Below are 16,897 nucleotides of genomic sequence, written 5' to 3'. Positions count from 1 at the left end.
TTAAAATGAGGCAGAACACAAGCATAAGATCAAACAAGATGTATTAGCAAATATTCTTGACATGGCCTTCATGTTGCTTTGAAGGCATAATACAGTATCGGAATATAGTACTTCTTTACAAAAATAGAACCCTGGAAATAGGGACAGGAGTGCTAGATGGAACAGATCAACAGTACAATCTGACACACTACATATTACTTCTTTCTTCAGACAATATGCATGTATGACCGAAGTTAACAATTAGGTACAAAAACAGGACAATGTCACATTCAGGCTAGTTGCACTCTTCAGTCCTTCACTTGCCCAGGGCTCTGTCCAGGTTATTCTTGATGGCGTCCAGGAAGTCCTCAGTGTTGACGTAGTGTTCATTCAGCTTGCATCTGCAACGAAAGAACACAAGTTACTCAGTCAAGGCCCTGTCCCTGAGAGAGTCATGCACACTTCAATAACAGGTCAAAATCAAATTATTCTCTTTCCCCTGATTATAATACAAAAACATGACAATGATCCATGCATTAATTAACATGTTAGGCAGATCAATAATTTAGTAAATGCAATAGTAATGAGCTAACTTGGAAAGGCCGTGAATGCAGCCAGCGAGGTCCTTAGTCATAACGCCACTCTCAACAGTCTCCACACACACCCGCTCCAGAGTCAGAGCGAACCTGCAGGTCAAACAGACAAGATTTCAGTAATAGTCACAACAGCTGACCTGTGAATCTAAAACACTGCCATTTGGCCTGGCAAACACTAATGGAATAGGACAGTGGGACTAAGCAGCACAACTGCTTGTTGTATGATAATTAATTCCCTTCATGGTACAGTATATGAAGACTTAAGTTAAAGCCAAATGTGATCATTAAATGATCATATCTAGTGACAATCTGTTAAAAATAATAATTTAAAAGACTAGCTCAATTAATTTCTTACTTGATCAGGTCAGGGTTGCCATCAAGTTTACCCCGGTGCTCAAGCCCTCTGGTCCAAGCAAAGATGCTGGCAATGGGGTTGGTGCTTGTTGGGTTTCCCTAAAAGTGGACAAAGGTCAAAGTTTAACCATGGAAATACTGATACTTTACTGATAATGTAAAAGCAGGTACAAAATAGGGCTACAACAATCCCATGGTGATGGATAATTTCTTTCAGCCTATGAAGTCATTTTGGCAGCATATTTCCCACCACAAGACAGCACTGTTCATACACAAATCAACCAGGCAGACATTAAAACAGACACACTAATTTGACTCCTCCCATACCACTGTTGCATGCGCCATGATTTATGCTTCAATATGGACCTAGGGTTGTAACGGAGGCGGTTAGTAGACTGACTAACCTTTTGGTGCTCGCGGTAGTGCCTGGTCACTGTGCCATGGGCTGCCTCTGCCTCAATAGTCTTGCCATCGGGACACACCAGCACTGACGTCATCAGACCCAGAGAGCCGAAACCTGTGGAGAACCCATACAGTATGTCAGTCACCCATAGTCAAACCTGTTACAAGGACTATTTTCATCCAAACTCATTTCATTTGAAGTGAAGTGTACATTTCCTAATCCCTCACCCTGAGCCAGGATGTCAGACTGTACGTCTCCATCGTAGTTCTTGCAGGCCCACACAAAGGCACCATCAGACTTCAGCACCTGGGCAACCATGTCATCAATGAGCCTGTGCTCGTACCAGATCTTCAGCTTGTCAAACTCTGGTTTGTAATTCCTATGGACACAAACAATATGATAGTGAGTGCAGCAGGGGTGTGAAAGTTTAAACGACATTGGGATCAATAACATTTAGAACAATCCCTAACTGAAAACTTTAAATATTTTGTATTTATTTTTTATTATAGTCACAGTGCAGTTATCACAAAACTACCACTAACAGACCCCAATATATATATATATATATATAGTGCCGAAAGTATTCGGCCCCCTTGAACTTTGCGACCTTTGCCACATTTCAGGCTTCAAACATAAAGATATAAAACTGTATTTTTTTGTGAAGAATCAACAACAAGTGGGACACAATCATGAAGTGGAACGACATTTATTGGATATTTCAAACTTTTTTAACAAATCAAAAACTGAAAAATTGGGCGTGCAAAATTATTCAGCCCCTTTACTTTCAATGCAGCAAACTCTCTCCAGAAGTTCAGTGAGGATCTCTGAATGATCCAATGTTGACCTAAATGACTAATGATGATAAATACAATCCACCTGTGTGTAATCAAGTCTCCGGATAAATGCACCTGCACTGTGATAGTCTCAGAGGTCCGTTAAAAGCGCAGAGAGCATCATGAAGAACAAGGAACACACCAGGCAGGTCCGAGATACTGTTGTGAAGAAGTTTAAAGCTGGATTTGGATACAAAAAGATTTCCCAAGCTTTAAACATCCCAAGGAGCACTGTGCAAGCGATAATATTGAAATTGAAGGAGTATCAGACCACTGCAAATCTACCAAGACCTGGCCGTCCCTCTAAACTTTCAGCTCATGCAAGGAGAAGACTGATCAGAGATGCAGCCAAGAGGCCCATGATCACTCTGGATGAACTGCAGAGATCTACAGCTGAGGTGGGAGACTCTGTCCATAGGACAACAATCAGTCGTATATTGCACAAATCCGGCCTTTATGGAAGAGTGGCAAGAAGAAAGCCATTTCTTAAAGATATCCATAAAAAGTGTCGTTTAAAGTTTGCCACAAGCCACCTGGGAGACACACCAAACATGTGGAAGAAGGTGCTCTGGTCAGATGAAACCAAAATTGAACTTTTTGGCAACGATGCAAAACGTTATGTTTGGCGTAAAAGCAACACAGCTGAACACACCATCCCCACTGTCAAACATGGTGGTGGCAGCATCATGGTTTGGGCCTGCTTTTCTTCAGCAGGGACAGGGAAGATGGTTAAAATTGATGGGAAGATGGATGGAGCCAAATACAGGACCATTCTGGAAGAAAACCTGATGGAGTCTGCAAAAGACCTGAGACTGGGACGGAGATTTGTCTTCCAACAAGACAATGATCCAAAACATAAAGCAAAATCTACAATGGAATGGTTCAAAAATAAACATATCCAGGTGTTAGAATGGCCAAGTCAAAGTCCAGACCTAAATCCAATCGAGAATCTGTGGAAAGAACTGAAAACTGCTGTTCACAAATGCTCTCCATCCAACCTCACTGAGATCGAGCTGTTTTGCAAGGAGAAATGGGAAAAAATTTCAGTCTCTCGATGTGCAAAACTGATAGAGACATACCCCAAGCGACTTACAGCTGTAATCGCAGCAAAAGGTGGAGCTACAAAGTATTAACTTAAGGGGGTTGAATAATTTTGCACGCCCAATTTTTCAGTTTTTGATTTGTTAAAAAAGTTAGAAATATCCAATAAATGTCGTTCCACTTCATGATTGTGTCCCACTTGTTGTTGATTCTTCACAAAAAAATACAGTTTTATATCTTTATGTTTGAAGCCTGAAATGTGGCAAAAGGTCGCAAAGTTCAAGGGGGCCGAATACTTTCGCAAGGCACTGTATATATATATATATATATTTTTTTTTACAAATACCTTATGCAACAATGCTGTAACGTTAGGAGATATGAATCTTTCAAATTATTTGACACAGATATAAAGTGAAGTGACAGGAGCGAAGTCCTGTATGGCAATATTTTGAGACGTTAAGAGCTGATGAAATGCAAACTTTGTGATGTGGAACTGAGCTACAGTTGCAGTACAGGTGCAGTGCTGAAAGGGACAACCCAACCAGTTCCTGGTAGCAGTGCGATAAGAGACAGCGAGAAAATCACAGCGCTGATTACAGAAATTATTGCAGTTGATATGCAGCCATTGTCAATGGTAGAGGATGTCGACTTCAATACTCTTAACGGCATATCTAAAACAAGACTACAAATGCCATGTCTAAAAACCGTGATGGCACTGATGGAGAAATTGTACAATGATTGCTCTGCAAGTACAAGTAGGGTTTTCACTCGTTACCACTGCCAAAGTCAAAACTCTCCATTGTAAAAATTAATGCACATTTTTTTCTCTCTTTTTGGCCTTAATTTAAAGGTTAGGCATAAGGTTAGCAGTGTAGTGGAGGTTAGGATTAAAATGACGTTAAGAAGAGAAATAGATTGGCTTTATGACTTTGGTACCTAGTGACGACCAGTATGTAGGTAGCCAGGACTGCGGTAGAGTGAAGTGCATTGCCCCCCCCAGCGGTCATACACAGAACCATATCTGAATTGTGAATTCGCTTCATTTTATGATTTAACAAGGTTTAAAACGATTTTTAAATAGTGCAGTATTAACGTTAAGCGAAAATGGTACATTTCTCACAACCCTAGAGTTCAGTGCATTACACAATATAAACTATGCGAGGAACCCCATGAACCAGGAAGAAACAACCAATATTTGACTCCATAACCGGTTAAGGCTAAAGAGGTCATAAAAATAAATACTAACGCCTGGTAGATTTCCTCAAAGATGTCCTTGAATCTACCATCGTAGGCTTTGAGAATGGTGTTCTTGGTACTTAGGTAGAGGGGCCACTTCTTGCCAATGGCGTACTGAAAGCAGCTGTGCGCAAAGCCTGAAATAGACTGTGGTAGAATAGAAAGAGAACATGGGTCACCCCAAGAGTAGGTCATAAGCAGCAGTACAGAGGTTAACATCCTTCTGGCTATTAACCCCCCGATTAGTCCGCACTTCACACTTCTATTTCCACTAGACAAGTTGAAAGTCTACCACATGACCTCTGATATTGTCAAATCAAACACTCCTCCTCATGATGGTAAACAAACATGGTAAGGCAGGTTTACAGGAGGTGAACTCACTCCATGCACTACCACTTGAATCTCATAGGTAAAAAAACCTAGGACAAAATAATGTCAGTATTTTTTTATTTTTAATCTAGTTGACAAAATAAAGTAAAGTAATCTTAAGAAGTGAATGACGTGCTGAACTCGCCTCATCTGTGTTGTACATGCCCATTCCACAGCCACCGCCAGGAAACTTGTAGACCTCCCACTCCTGGCCTTTGCTCCCATCAGTAGGGGAGAAGACCATCTTGAATGTGCCTGGCTGGCTGATAACAAAGTCTGTAGCTCTGTACTGTAAAAACAATGGATAGGTTACAATCACATATACTGAAGACAAAAATAATACAATTTCTTTCATTTAGAAGGAACTTACCTGGTCACCAAAGGCATGTCTGCCAATGGTGATGGGCTGTGTCCAACCTGGAACAAGCCTGGGAATGTTCTTGCAGATGATTGGCTCACGGAAGACTGTGCCACCTAGGATGTTCCTGATGGTTCCGTTGGGACTCTTCCACATCTTCTTCAGTTTGAACTCTGATGGAAAACCACAGTTCTCATTTAACAGCAATATGGCAACATTTAAACCATAAACCGTAGGTTCCAATGAGTGAAAAATAAATAAATATGTAATGCATTGTGTGAAGTTGAGTGACCCTTGGGGGTGGGGTGGGGGGGCATTTGGAGAAGGGATGAAACCTTTACTGTAAAACTATAAAATACATAAATGTTATTCAAATACCTTCTACTCTTTGCTCATCGGGAGTGATTGTGGCACATTTAACAGCGACATGGTACTTCTGGGTGGCGATGGCAGAGTCGATGGTGACCTGGTCATCAGTCTGATCACGGTATGGCAGACCCAGGTCGTAGTACATCAGCTCCACATCCACGTTGGAGAGGATAAGCTGGAGGAGTAAAACACATTGACAGAGGAATCAGAACTCAAACTATGTCCAGCTGCAGGCTGTCACAGACAAAGAAAGTTGACCTTACGTATAAACAGAAAGGACGAAGCAAAGCGAGAGGATTTACAGCGCCCATATTCTGTCCAGGTGAGAGTCCGAGGTTTGTGAAAAAGTGCTGAATTATGTGAGGCGTATCTGATGAAATAGAAGTTTTGTAATGTTTAGGCTGTTACAAATGTACGGATCCAAGTGGATGCACGTGGCATTCCGGCAACTGAGAAAAATAACTTAGTTGTGCCAGTCACGCATATCTGGCCTCATTGCTAGAATGGTCCCATCGGACATGGAGGAAATGTATTTCCATTGTTGGAGCAGTCACTCGACCATCTTGTCAATATAATAGATCTTTGGTATAATCTATTCAGAGGACAAGTGGATTCCAGACATTGTCTCAACAGTGAGCTATGACTGATGGTATGGATGTGCTTTAATCAATGTCCACAACACAGTCCAAGCACATCAGGGTCAAAATAACAGTAAGATTGTCAATTCAATACTGACATGAAATCTTTAAAAAAACACAATGAATTCCATTTAGATACCACTCATTGTTTTTTTTATTTAACTAGGCAAGTCAGTTAAGAACAAATTCTTACTTACAATGACTGCCTACCAAAAGGCCTCTTGCGGGGGCTTGGATAAAAATAAATACAAAATATAGGACAAAAAGGACAAGAGACACCGCAACACTACATAAAGAGAGACCTAAGACAACATAGCATGGAAGCAACATAAAAACACAGCATGGTAGCAACACAACATGACAACATGGTAGATATAATAATTTGTATCCTCATTCATGTGGTGTGATCCCATATTGTTTTACGTGGAACAATACGCATTAAACATGTTTAGTCAGAAAAACGGGTCATGTTTTTCTTCCATTAATATTTATGTTCAGACTAATCCAACACACCATCTGCTATCTCCAGGAGGCGAGCAGCCAATGCAAGAGAGAAACCTTACAACAACAACAAAAAACACAGCATACAGGAAATCTCCCAGCACTCAGACACATAAACACTCTCAATTTGTGGGTCAGTCAGTTGTGTAAAAATAGACTAGTCAGAGAGCAATCCTCCCCTGGGTCTGACAGACACCACCGTGTCATCCCTCTACCCTCCTCCAATGGTCCCAGTTCAGCACCTTCTCTTTGATGAACTCCCAGATGATCCTAGTCATCTCATCTCCGTCCATTTCCACCACAGGCTGGGACACCTTGATACGTTTGTCCCCATCTGTCCAAAATAGAAGAGTGCATTAATGGAAACTGGCAGCCTTTGTCCCAATCTTGACCTACACCTAGTAGTGAGGAGCACCAATGTTGGCCTAGTCATTCTAGCTCATTACCATACACACACAAAATGTATTATAATATATTTTTTTTATGATATTTGACTGCAACATGCCCACCCAAAAACCAATACTACAATATGCACTGGAATATTTTCTTTGAAAGTCTGAATATTCTTAAAGTCTCAGAAAAGATTTCATGAACAGGCTCATGCTGCTTGGGAGGGTTCTAGAAACAGTTGGTTCTCAATTAGGAGAGTTGTGAGATCAAAGTCACCTCTTCCTACAAGACACTGCACTGTCATTTGCACTTCATGGTTTCATATCTCCATGAACAGTTAGATATTCAGCTCTCTTAATGCCCATAACTAAAGAATGTTGACAGCAAGACATTTCTATTTTCCTTCATCTGTAGCTGCAATGCATCATGCCCTCTGATTCACCCAGACAAGTAGTCCAATTATCTATTAGAAAACAAGGCTCTGCTCCCACACGACTCTGCCTTTTAAAAAAGGCCCTGGCAGAAGGCAGGCCCTCACCCACTCTTCCAGATAGACCATGCAGTGGAGAGGGAGTGGAAAGGGGGAGGTGCAGGGAATCAAGTGACTTTCTGATGTTCCTGCCAAGTCTGTTTCTACTGCTCCCCAGGACATCCAAGAAGTGTAAAGAAACAAAATGGCGGTATTCAGTAGAATGATCAAATAAGACCGCCACATGGACCTATGCTGTACGACAACCTTTATATTAAGTATACACAACATGTGACCTTTAGTGCAACTATGCACCTCTCAAAACACCCTACTCCAGAAACTCTGTTGGACATTCACAAACCCTCTCAACAAGGAGTAAAATAAGGTCCATAACTTCGCTTACTCATCACTGCCGCAAGTCTTCATTTAGGTCGGGGCGGCAGGGTAGCCTAGTGAGTTAGAGCGTTGGACTAGTAACTGGAAGGTTGCAAGTTCAAACCCCTGAGCTGAAAAGGTACAAATCTGTCTTTCTGCCCCTGTTCCTAGGCCGTCATTGAAAATAAGAATTTGTTCTTAACTGACTTGCCTGGTTAAATAAAAGGTCGAACATCTTTATTGGGTCATGGCCCAGGAATGTAGACAGTAGTCGGATACAGTAAAAAGAGAGATTGGGTTATCTAGTTTACTGCATGCAATCAAAGGAAGACTCATTCAGTCATACAGGACTTAATCCTTTGAGAGCCAATAGTTGACGTGCCATCACAACTGGCAACAATTAGGCCATCCTTCACTTTTGAATACTGTAGAGAACATTTAGCAGAAATCAGATGTTTTGAGCAAGAATGTTGCCAGGTGTAAAAAGCTTACGGACTGGGGTGAACTCTGAATGAAAGATTCATCAACCCCCCTCCAAACATTTGTAAAAAAAAAAAAACAACAAAGCTAAATCTGCAATACTCTTGTAATGTAAGATGTGCAAGGAAAAGTTGAGAATGTGATCCACCATGACAACTTGCCAGAGAAGAAGCAGGTGAGATGAAATTGTTTACCCAGAATGTGTACTCGCGCAGGAGAGATGACTACTATACCGAACAAAAATATAAAAAATAAATTGTAAAGTGTTGGTCATGTTTCATGAGCTGAATAAAAGATCCAATATTTTCCATAGACAAAAAAAGCTTCTCATTTTGCACACAAATGTCTTTATATCCCTGTTAGTGACCATTTCTCCTTCGCCAAGATAATCCATCCACATGACAAGTGTGGCATATCAAGAAGCGGATTAAACAGCTTGATCATTACACAGGTCCTGGGTCAATAAAAGGCCACTAAAATGTGCAGTTGTCACATCTTAAGTTGAGGGAGTGTGCAATTGGAATGCTGACTGCAGGAATAGCCACCAGAGCCGTTCGAAAGATGTTAATGTTCATTTCTCTACCATAAGCCACCTTCGTTTTAGAGAATTTGACAGTATGTCCACCAGCCTCACAACCGTAAACAACGTGTTATCACGCCAGCCTAGGACCTCCACATCCGGCTTTTAAGCTTTCACAAAAAATGTTTATACATTAGTCATTAACGTATGCAAAATATCAGAAGGAGGCCAACAGGGACACATGAGCAAACAGTCACTTGCAACTGGAGGGCTTATCTGAAAGAGCTTGTCTTGTGTGATACAGGCCTTTCATATCCATATGACATACACCTATTCGAGTAGTCAAGGACAATGCAAACCAAAATATCTACATGCGCTTAACTCTTGAAGGTCAGATCATGGCTATGCTTATTCTGCTAACTAAAATCTCAGTCAAGTGTGTTTAAGGTAATTTTTTTAAACATACAGAAGGTCTAGGCTACATTTCAGGTCAGCCATTTAAAACAGAACTTGGCTACTCTTCAAGAAGCTTGAGATGAGCAAATTAAAGTAGTAATTTGTTTCTGCATACGCATTGAACGAAGTGTGTTTGTGTATGGTACAGACGACCAAAACATTTGTTGGTTATAACGTGGATTTATATAACTCCATTTTCTGTATATCACTTTACCTTAAGTATGTTATACCAAATAAAATGACAAAAGTAGACCACTAAATTTACCATACCCATTCATGCCTGTATTTAAAAATCATTCCACTCAGCAAAATTCAAAGCTCCAGCTACACACAATAAAATGCTCCTGGCAGACAAAGTCCATCTTGTGACTGTAATAATAAAAACTGAACAGTTTGCCAATACCTTTATGAACATGTCAATTGAATCAAAGCAATACAAACTCAGACTAATGATGTTTTTGGTTAAGAAAAGGTCAAATGTCACACCAAAACCATCCACCATAGTTTGAAAGTTTCCATCCATGATCATTGTAATACTTTAACAGAAGTGTTGCCTGTGATTGCTTTAAAATCAGCCTGATCTTTTATGTCTGTCCTTACAACCACAGCAAGGGTATGACTGGATGGATAGTGGGTTGTTTTAACAGGACCAAGGCCTTTAATCTATCTAGAGCCCCTTCGTTGGAGTCAATCCTCACAAAACCCCATTCTAGACAAACACATCACTGGCAGCAAACTAGGTCACTTCTTCCAACACATAAATATCAGGATTAGGATTCAGAGACAACGGAGTGTAAAGCCTACATGTGTGCAGATAGAGGGGGAAACAAGCTACCCTTCAACTGACCTGCTACTTTATACAGTGCTTCAAAGTCAAAGAACAGAAGTGGCAGGGCATTACAGCTAGCTACTAACAAAATAATACTATCTTAAATACCATCCATATTTTGGACTTTCTAATTTGAATGTAAATCTGGAAGGTTATAGGGCATCTGTAAAGTTATTAGGGAGGTCAAGATAAATAAAAAAAAAAGGATCAGTGCCCGTCAAACACATTTCTTGATAGACTCGGTTGCGACATGGTTCAGTTATGCTGCTGGTTGGACGTAACACTTCTGGCAACCATTTCTCTGTTGCAGAGCCCTGTCCCACAATAGGCTAACCTTGGTAAAGGTTTCTTAGCAACAAAAAAAGTGTCTAGAGCAAAACAATGAAGGTGTAAACACAGACAGTTATTAAAAATAATTGTATTCATGTATATTCCGTATTTCATACTGACACTATACATTTTTCCCACATCTAAAATAAATTAATTCACAAACGTTGCTCGCATGGTAAATGGTAATGGTCAGATTTGATATTTCAATATTTAGTATACATTGATCTAATATCGAGAACTTCATTTAGCCTAATTCGTTGTGATGCACTCTACTTTAGGCCAAAGGTGAAATGCATTTTTTATTTACATTTTATAGACAACAAAGTGACAGACAAATCTCCCTCGACCCTCTTCCCCTCGCTACCGGTTTCTAGGTCAGGCAGATGACTCGCTTTGTAACAAGTCAATTTTATGCACTGACAGCTAACGTTAGTACAACATTTGCTCGGTTAATGGCTATGTGCATTCGTGGAATAAATTGGCTAATTGAAGAATGTTTCATATTAGTAGTAACAGTTACTTACCCATCAACCAAAAATAAACAAACATCTAAAAAAAAAACTGGCCAAATGGGGCGCAAGAGACAGCTACCATAGCGAGCTAAAGTAACGGCGAGAAAGCTACACTGGATAGGCTAATGTTACTTTGCCGGGCTTTGCCGGTGTGCCTTATAAAAGTCATTTTTGTATGATTCTGTAAAATATCATGTAACTATGACAAATGGCCACTATTTGGCTCAAAACTCACAATTCCTCTGTTGCAAACTCTGGGAGGTTGCAGCTGGCGCGAGCACAGCGGGGTTTTTGGAGAGAGTGGTCGCCGACCTAGAGAGAGAGCGGAGGACCTTCAAGTACCCAGCCATGATTTGCCTAAATTACTTGCAGCTTAATAACCGTGAAACTCCGAGCAAAGAAGGGCCGAAATGAACCCCCGCTCACTGCAATATAGTCAGCACCACCCCACCCACGCTTGACGTTACGTCACACAGTCAAAGACAATAGAGGAGGGAGGGACTTCTAACTAACCATCCCAATCCGCATTGGGTATTTATGATTTTCATTCTGCGCCAACCCAATCTGAGAGGAGAGGTATAGGCTGGGAGACTGGGTTGTCTGCGCAGCCATCCGTTCTGCTGTCTCGATTCTAGACAAGAGCCAGTTAGCTTTCAGTTTTATTCATGATCGCGGGAAGTAGGGGTGCACCCTCTGAAAAATCTGACCAGATTTTTATTTTTATTTTAAATACAATAAAAATACAAATACATTATTTTTTTTTAAATCACTAATTGTGCACTGGGCCTTTACCAGTCCTGTATTAGCCTTTGATATAAAAAGTACATTGAAAGCATTACAATCCCGATTAAAATGCTATAGCTCCATTTGTAAATTCTGGCTCTAGGACCATGCAAAGCATTGCTCGGAGAGCAGTCTTTTAGAAAGCAGATGGCAGACTGCCAGTTGCTTTACCAGTCAGCTGTTAAGGCAGTGCCCTGATTGCTTTGAATTTGAATTTGTAAACAATGTGCCCTCACATTTTTGGGGTGCACTGAATACATTTGAGGTCTTGTGAAAGGAAACTTGTACACTGAGGCTGTACTCTTACAGTTTTTGACAGTAGCCAATAGGGTTGTGTGGCTATTTGAGCCTAATGCAGGCCTACCAACAAAACCAATAGAGCATATCCCATGACATTTTTACATGTAAATAGCTTTTTTATTTCTATGATATAGCCTACATTGCATTAGAGTTTAAAAAATGTTTTTACATTATGAAAGGCTGACATTAGTTCATTATTTTTTACTTGGTCTGTAACACCATTGGCCAAATAGCTGACTGTAAAGTGCATTGTCTTATGTTGTATGATGCAAGAAACCACTTTATAAATAAAATGTATTATTATTACCACACAGAAAATTAGACAATGTAGGCTACCCCTCTGACTGTTGGCTAATTTGCATATTCAAGCCTGTCTCAAAATACAACACTGCCCCTTTAATAAAGTCATAAGCTTTTTACTTGACTCCTTTCAAAGACAGCTTGAAAGTAGCCTACATGTTTTGCGCTCTTGTAGGAAGCAGTAACTCCCCATTGCTGACCTATACTTATCTATAACTGGGCTAATAACGTTCTAACTAGCAAAGGATATCAACAAATTTCACAATTATGGCTCTGATCTGAAAAGCGCATTCATTCACTCTGGGGTGATTGAAAGACCCCTCCTGGGCTACCTACCAATAGAAATCGACACTGTTGCGCTCTGGCTCTGTCTACAACAAAATTACAGATTCAATAATGCAAAACTAGATTTGTTTTGGTTTGTTGCATTGAAAAGGGGCTGATACACTGTAATGTTGATTCGATCACAGAAAAACGTTGATCTATATAGTGAAAACTAATGGGGTGAACTCAGTGAAGTTCAGTCTCTTGCGTCTCTATGTGGCCTGGTGTGGCAGTGCTGGAGGAGCTGTGCAGCTTACATCTTGAACACACCAATAGGGTAATTATGCAAAATGATACACAACATCATCTGGATAAGTGTGCAACAAAAGTTCAACATTTACCTTCTGCTACCATTTCTGTCAAGCCATCTACACATACCCTACAGTTTGATGCACACATTCGCTCCCGTGTGGTGCAGCGGTCTAAGGCACTACATCTCAGTGCTAGAGGTGTCACTACAGACCCTGGTTCAATCCTGGGCTGTATCACAACTGGTCGTGATCGGGAGTCCCATAGTGCGGCGCACTATTGGCTCAGTGTTGTCCGGGTTAGGGGAGAGTTTGGCTGGGGTAGGCCGTCATTGTAAATAAGAATTTGTTCTTAACTGACTTGCCTAATTAAATAAAGGTTAAAAAAAGAGAAGAAATTCCAATGTATGCACCACACAGAACGCACTGCAACTGCCTCAACAACGCAATGCTGCAAGGCAAACGCAGCGTTCCATTGGAAAATGATGTACTTCTGGTGTATAAAAACACTGTTGGTGTGATCGAGGTGTTAGAGAGAACATTGCTTGTTAACGTTGTTGTATTCTGATATCCAAGGGTGAATTTAATTGGGAGGTGGGGATCCCTCCTTTTCGGTGACCATTCAAAACCAAAAGCTAGTTTTTCGCTATTAAAATATAGGTTGTGAGAGCTGTAAGCCTAATTGTTACTTTCATTTATTTTCCCAGTAGACTAGTGCAAGTTTGGTTTCATGTTTCAGGCCTATTGGTATGAAGATAAACAACTAAACAACTTGATATTTAGAGCATTTCCCCAAAAGACATGTCTTGTTTTAACTTCAAAGATAAAAATTGTAGACTATAACAAATGTGCATTGTCATGCAGTGACAGAATGATCATTTAGATAATGCAAATAATTAATTATTACCTAGTTGGGCTAATTTTTGTAACTTCTTGCTTTAGGCCTACATCATTATCCTCTGCCTGCATCCCTACCCGTAGCCTACCTGCCTCTTTCATCTCTTACTCTATCAGTCTTGCTTGTCCATCTTCCTGAATTAAAATGAGATGTTCTAACAGATAAATATTGATGGTAAAACTTCATTAAATATGACTAAGTTATTTAGCTATAGTGTGGATGTAGGGCTGTTCTTTTGTATATAATGAGCAAACAGATGCTGCATAGGCAACACAATGATTTCAGATAGAGACAAACTGTTTTTCGGGGCAGCCTCCTCATTGGCTACTATTTTGCAATATGAATATTCTCTGAGTAGTCTTGCTGATGATACAAAATGTTTCACACAAGGATGGTTTCATATAGCCTATAGCAGGGGGTCTGCAACCTTTTTTTATATGAGTGACAATTTACAATTGATCCTGCAGTTTAAAAAAATCTGCGTGCCAGTTATGACTTTCATATAAGCATTGTAGGCTACTCTACTCTACTGTCCCCAGAAAATGTCTAACTGCCCACAAACTGAACAGCTTAATTCTAGCTGGCTACTAGACAGAGACAAGGTCCATTCAGCAACACCACACAGAGCTCAACTATGCCTACCTGTACCAGGCGGGCAGCGGTGCTAAATCATGGGTGTGGACTTAATGTGTAGATTGTTTTTCATTCCTTGGTCGAGTTTGTTTGTCTTTATGCATCCTTGTCGATTGTAGCCTTAAGCGATTCCTTTGAAGTATTCCTTATATTTCAATGCACGTGTAGGATTTATCTGGCATAGTTCGCATTCGCAGTCAGCTGTTTTATGTTCCGGATACTTTCACATTGATGTGGGTATTTGAAGTTGGCCTTGATAGTGTGCATTATGCATCTATTTCATGTTGCACTGTATGCACTGTTCCACAAGTAGCCTAAATAAGTAAATGTAGCCTATGTATGAGGTTGAGTAGTACATTGTACACACCATTCTACAGACCTGTAAACCTAATAAACCTAATATTGGGGTGATAATGTCTGGGCGACATTTTTATCCTCCCAACCCAGTCAGCGAAAAAAAACTCACCATGCCCACCCCCAAACTACTTCCCGCAGCTATGATGATATACACAGAATGAGACGCAGCCATGATTAATTTGAATATAACGTTTTAGGTAGGCATCATTTACTCTCAGCAGCAGTTAGAGTAAAGACATTCTATGCTGGTTGTCCAAATTCACAGCGCAGTTAATATATTCTATGGTTTGATAGGCCCAGATGGGTTGTGTATGGACTGGGACATGGAGCCAACACAATCCTCTCACACTCCGTCTCCTCTGTGAAGGGCTCTAATATTAGCTGTGGAGGGTTACCATACTGGGAGAAAGAATGGGAAGTGCAGTCATGTGAGAGTCAAAGCTTGGAGGTGAGCCAGTCCCTCAGTTAAGACCAGGCAGGTCACCTCCCAAGTTCATAAAGTCAGAGGAGGGAAGGCATTAAAGGACAAAGACACTCAGAGGACATTTTAATCAAATGTGTTTAAACACGTTTTACACACATGCCACAAATGAACTACTTATGTTCCTCCACAATTTTTGGGGGGGATTCTTCCATTTATATGACATTAGTAATTCTTTGGAACTCAGAACACAAATATATGCATTTGTTATCTTTTTTTCCTAGATAACCAACCACAAGCCTGTCTATCCTCCAGATCCCTGGACAATATGTTATCAAATGTATTTTCACTCCTACAGTGATCTAGATGAAAGGTCAATCAGAGGAGAGACAGTGCTATGACATACAGTGGGGCAAAGAAGTATTTAGTCAACCACCAATTGTGCAAGTTCTCCCACTTAAAAAGATGAGAGAGGCCTGTAATAGGTACACTTCAACTATGACAGACAAACTGAGATTTTTTTTCCCAGAAAATCACATTGTAGGATTTTTAATGAATTTATTTGCAAATTATGGTGGAAAATAAGTATTTGGTCAATAACAAACAAGCAAGATTTCTGGCTCTCACAGACCTGTAACTTCTTCTCTGTCCTCCACTCGTTACCTGTATTAATGGCACCTGTTTGAACTTGTTATCAGTATAAAAGACACCTGTCCACAACCTCAAACAGTCACACTCCAAACTACACTATGGCCAAGACCAAAGAGCTGTCAAAGGACACCAGAAACAAAATTGTAGACCTGCACCAGGCTGGGAAGACTGAATCTGCAATAGGTAAGCAGCTTGGTTTGAAGAAATCAACTGTGGGAGCAATTATTAGGAAATGGAAGACATACCACTGATAATCTCCCTCGATCTGGGGCTCCACGCAAGAACTCATCCAGTGGGGTCAAAATGATCACAAGAACGGTGAGCAAAAATCCCAGAACCACACGGGGGGACAAAGTGAATGACCTGCAGAGAGCTGGGACCAAAGTAACAAAGCCTACTACTCGTCGTGTTTGGAGGACAAAGAATGCAGAGTTGCATCCAAAGAACACCATACCTACTGTGAAGCATGGGGGTGGAAACATCATGTTTTGGGGCTGTTTTTCTGCAAAGGGACCAGCATGACTGATCCTTGTAAAGGAAAGAATGAATGGGGCCATGTATCGTGAGATTTTGAGTGAAAACCTCCTTCCATCAGCAAGGGCATTGAAGATGAAAAGTGGCTGGGTCTTTCAGCACGACAATGATCCCAAACACACCATCCGGGCAACGAAGGAGTGGCTTCGTAAGAAGCATTTCAAGGTCCTGGAGTGGCCTAGCCAGTCTCCAGATCTCAACCCCAAAGAAAATCTTTGGAGGGAGTTGAAAGTCCGTGTTGCCCAGCAACAGCCCCAAAACATCACTGCTCTAGAGGAGATCTGCATGGAGGAATGGGCCAAAATACCAGCAACAGTGTGTGAAAACCTTGTGAAGACTTACAGAAAATGTTTGACCTCTGTCATTGCCAACAAAGGGTATATAACAAAGTATTGAGAAACTTTTGTTAC

General features: G+C 40.7%; 1 protein-coding gene across 1 annotated transcript; it reads right to left on the bottom strand.

The window, feature by feature from the left end:
• Positions 1-24: 24 nt before the first annotated feature.
• idh2 (isocitrate dehydrogenase (NADP(+)) 2) lies at positions 25-11,584 on the bottom strand. Its single transcript, XM_021571480.2, has 11 exons — positions 11,274-11,584; positions 6,920-7,011; positions 5,548-5,713; positions 5,182-5,342; positions 4,957-5,100; positions 4,453-4,589; positions 1,560-1,711; positions 1,334-1,446; positions 931-1,028; positions 573-665; positions 25-380 (listed from the first exon to the last, which is right to left on the bottom strand). The coding sequence occupies exons 1-11, from the start codon at positions 11,386-11,388 to the stop codon at positions 296-298; spliced, it is 1,356 nt and encodes a 451-aa protein (XP_021427155.2). The 5' UTR covers positions 11,389-11,584; the 3' UTR covers positions 25-295.
• Positions 11,585-16,897: the final 5,313 nt, after the last annotated feature.

Source organism: Oncorhynchus mykiss, chromosome 2 (genome assembly GCF_013265735.2).
Source record: "Oncorhynchus mykiss isolate Arlee chromosome 2, USDA_OmykA_1.1, whole genome shotgun sequence".
Lineage (NCBI taxonomy): Eukaryota > Metazoa > Chordata > Actinopteri > Salmoniformes > Salmonidae > Oncorhynchus > Oncorhynchus mykiss.
The sequence above is the reverse complement of the archived record's forward strand: the minus strand, read 5'-3'. Positions and strand labels throughout refer to the sequence as shown.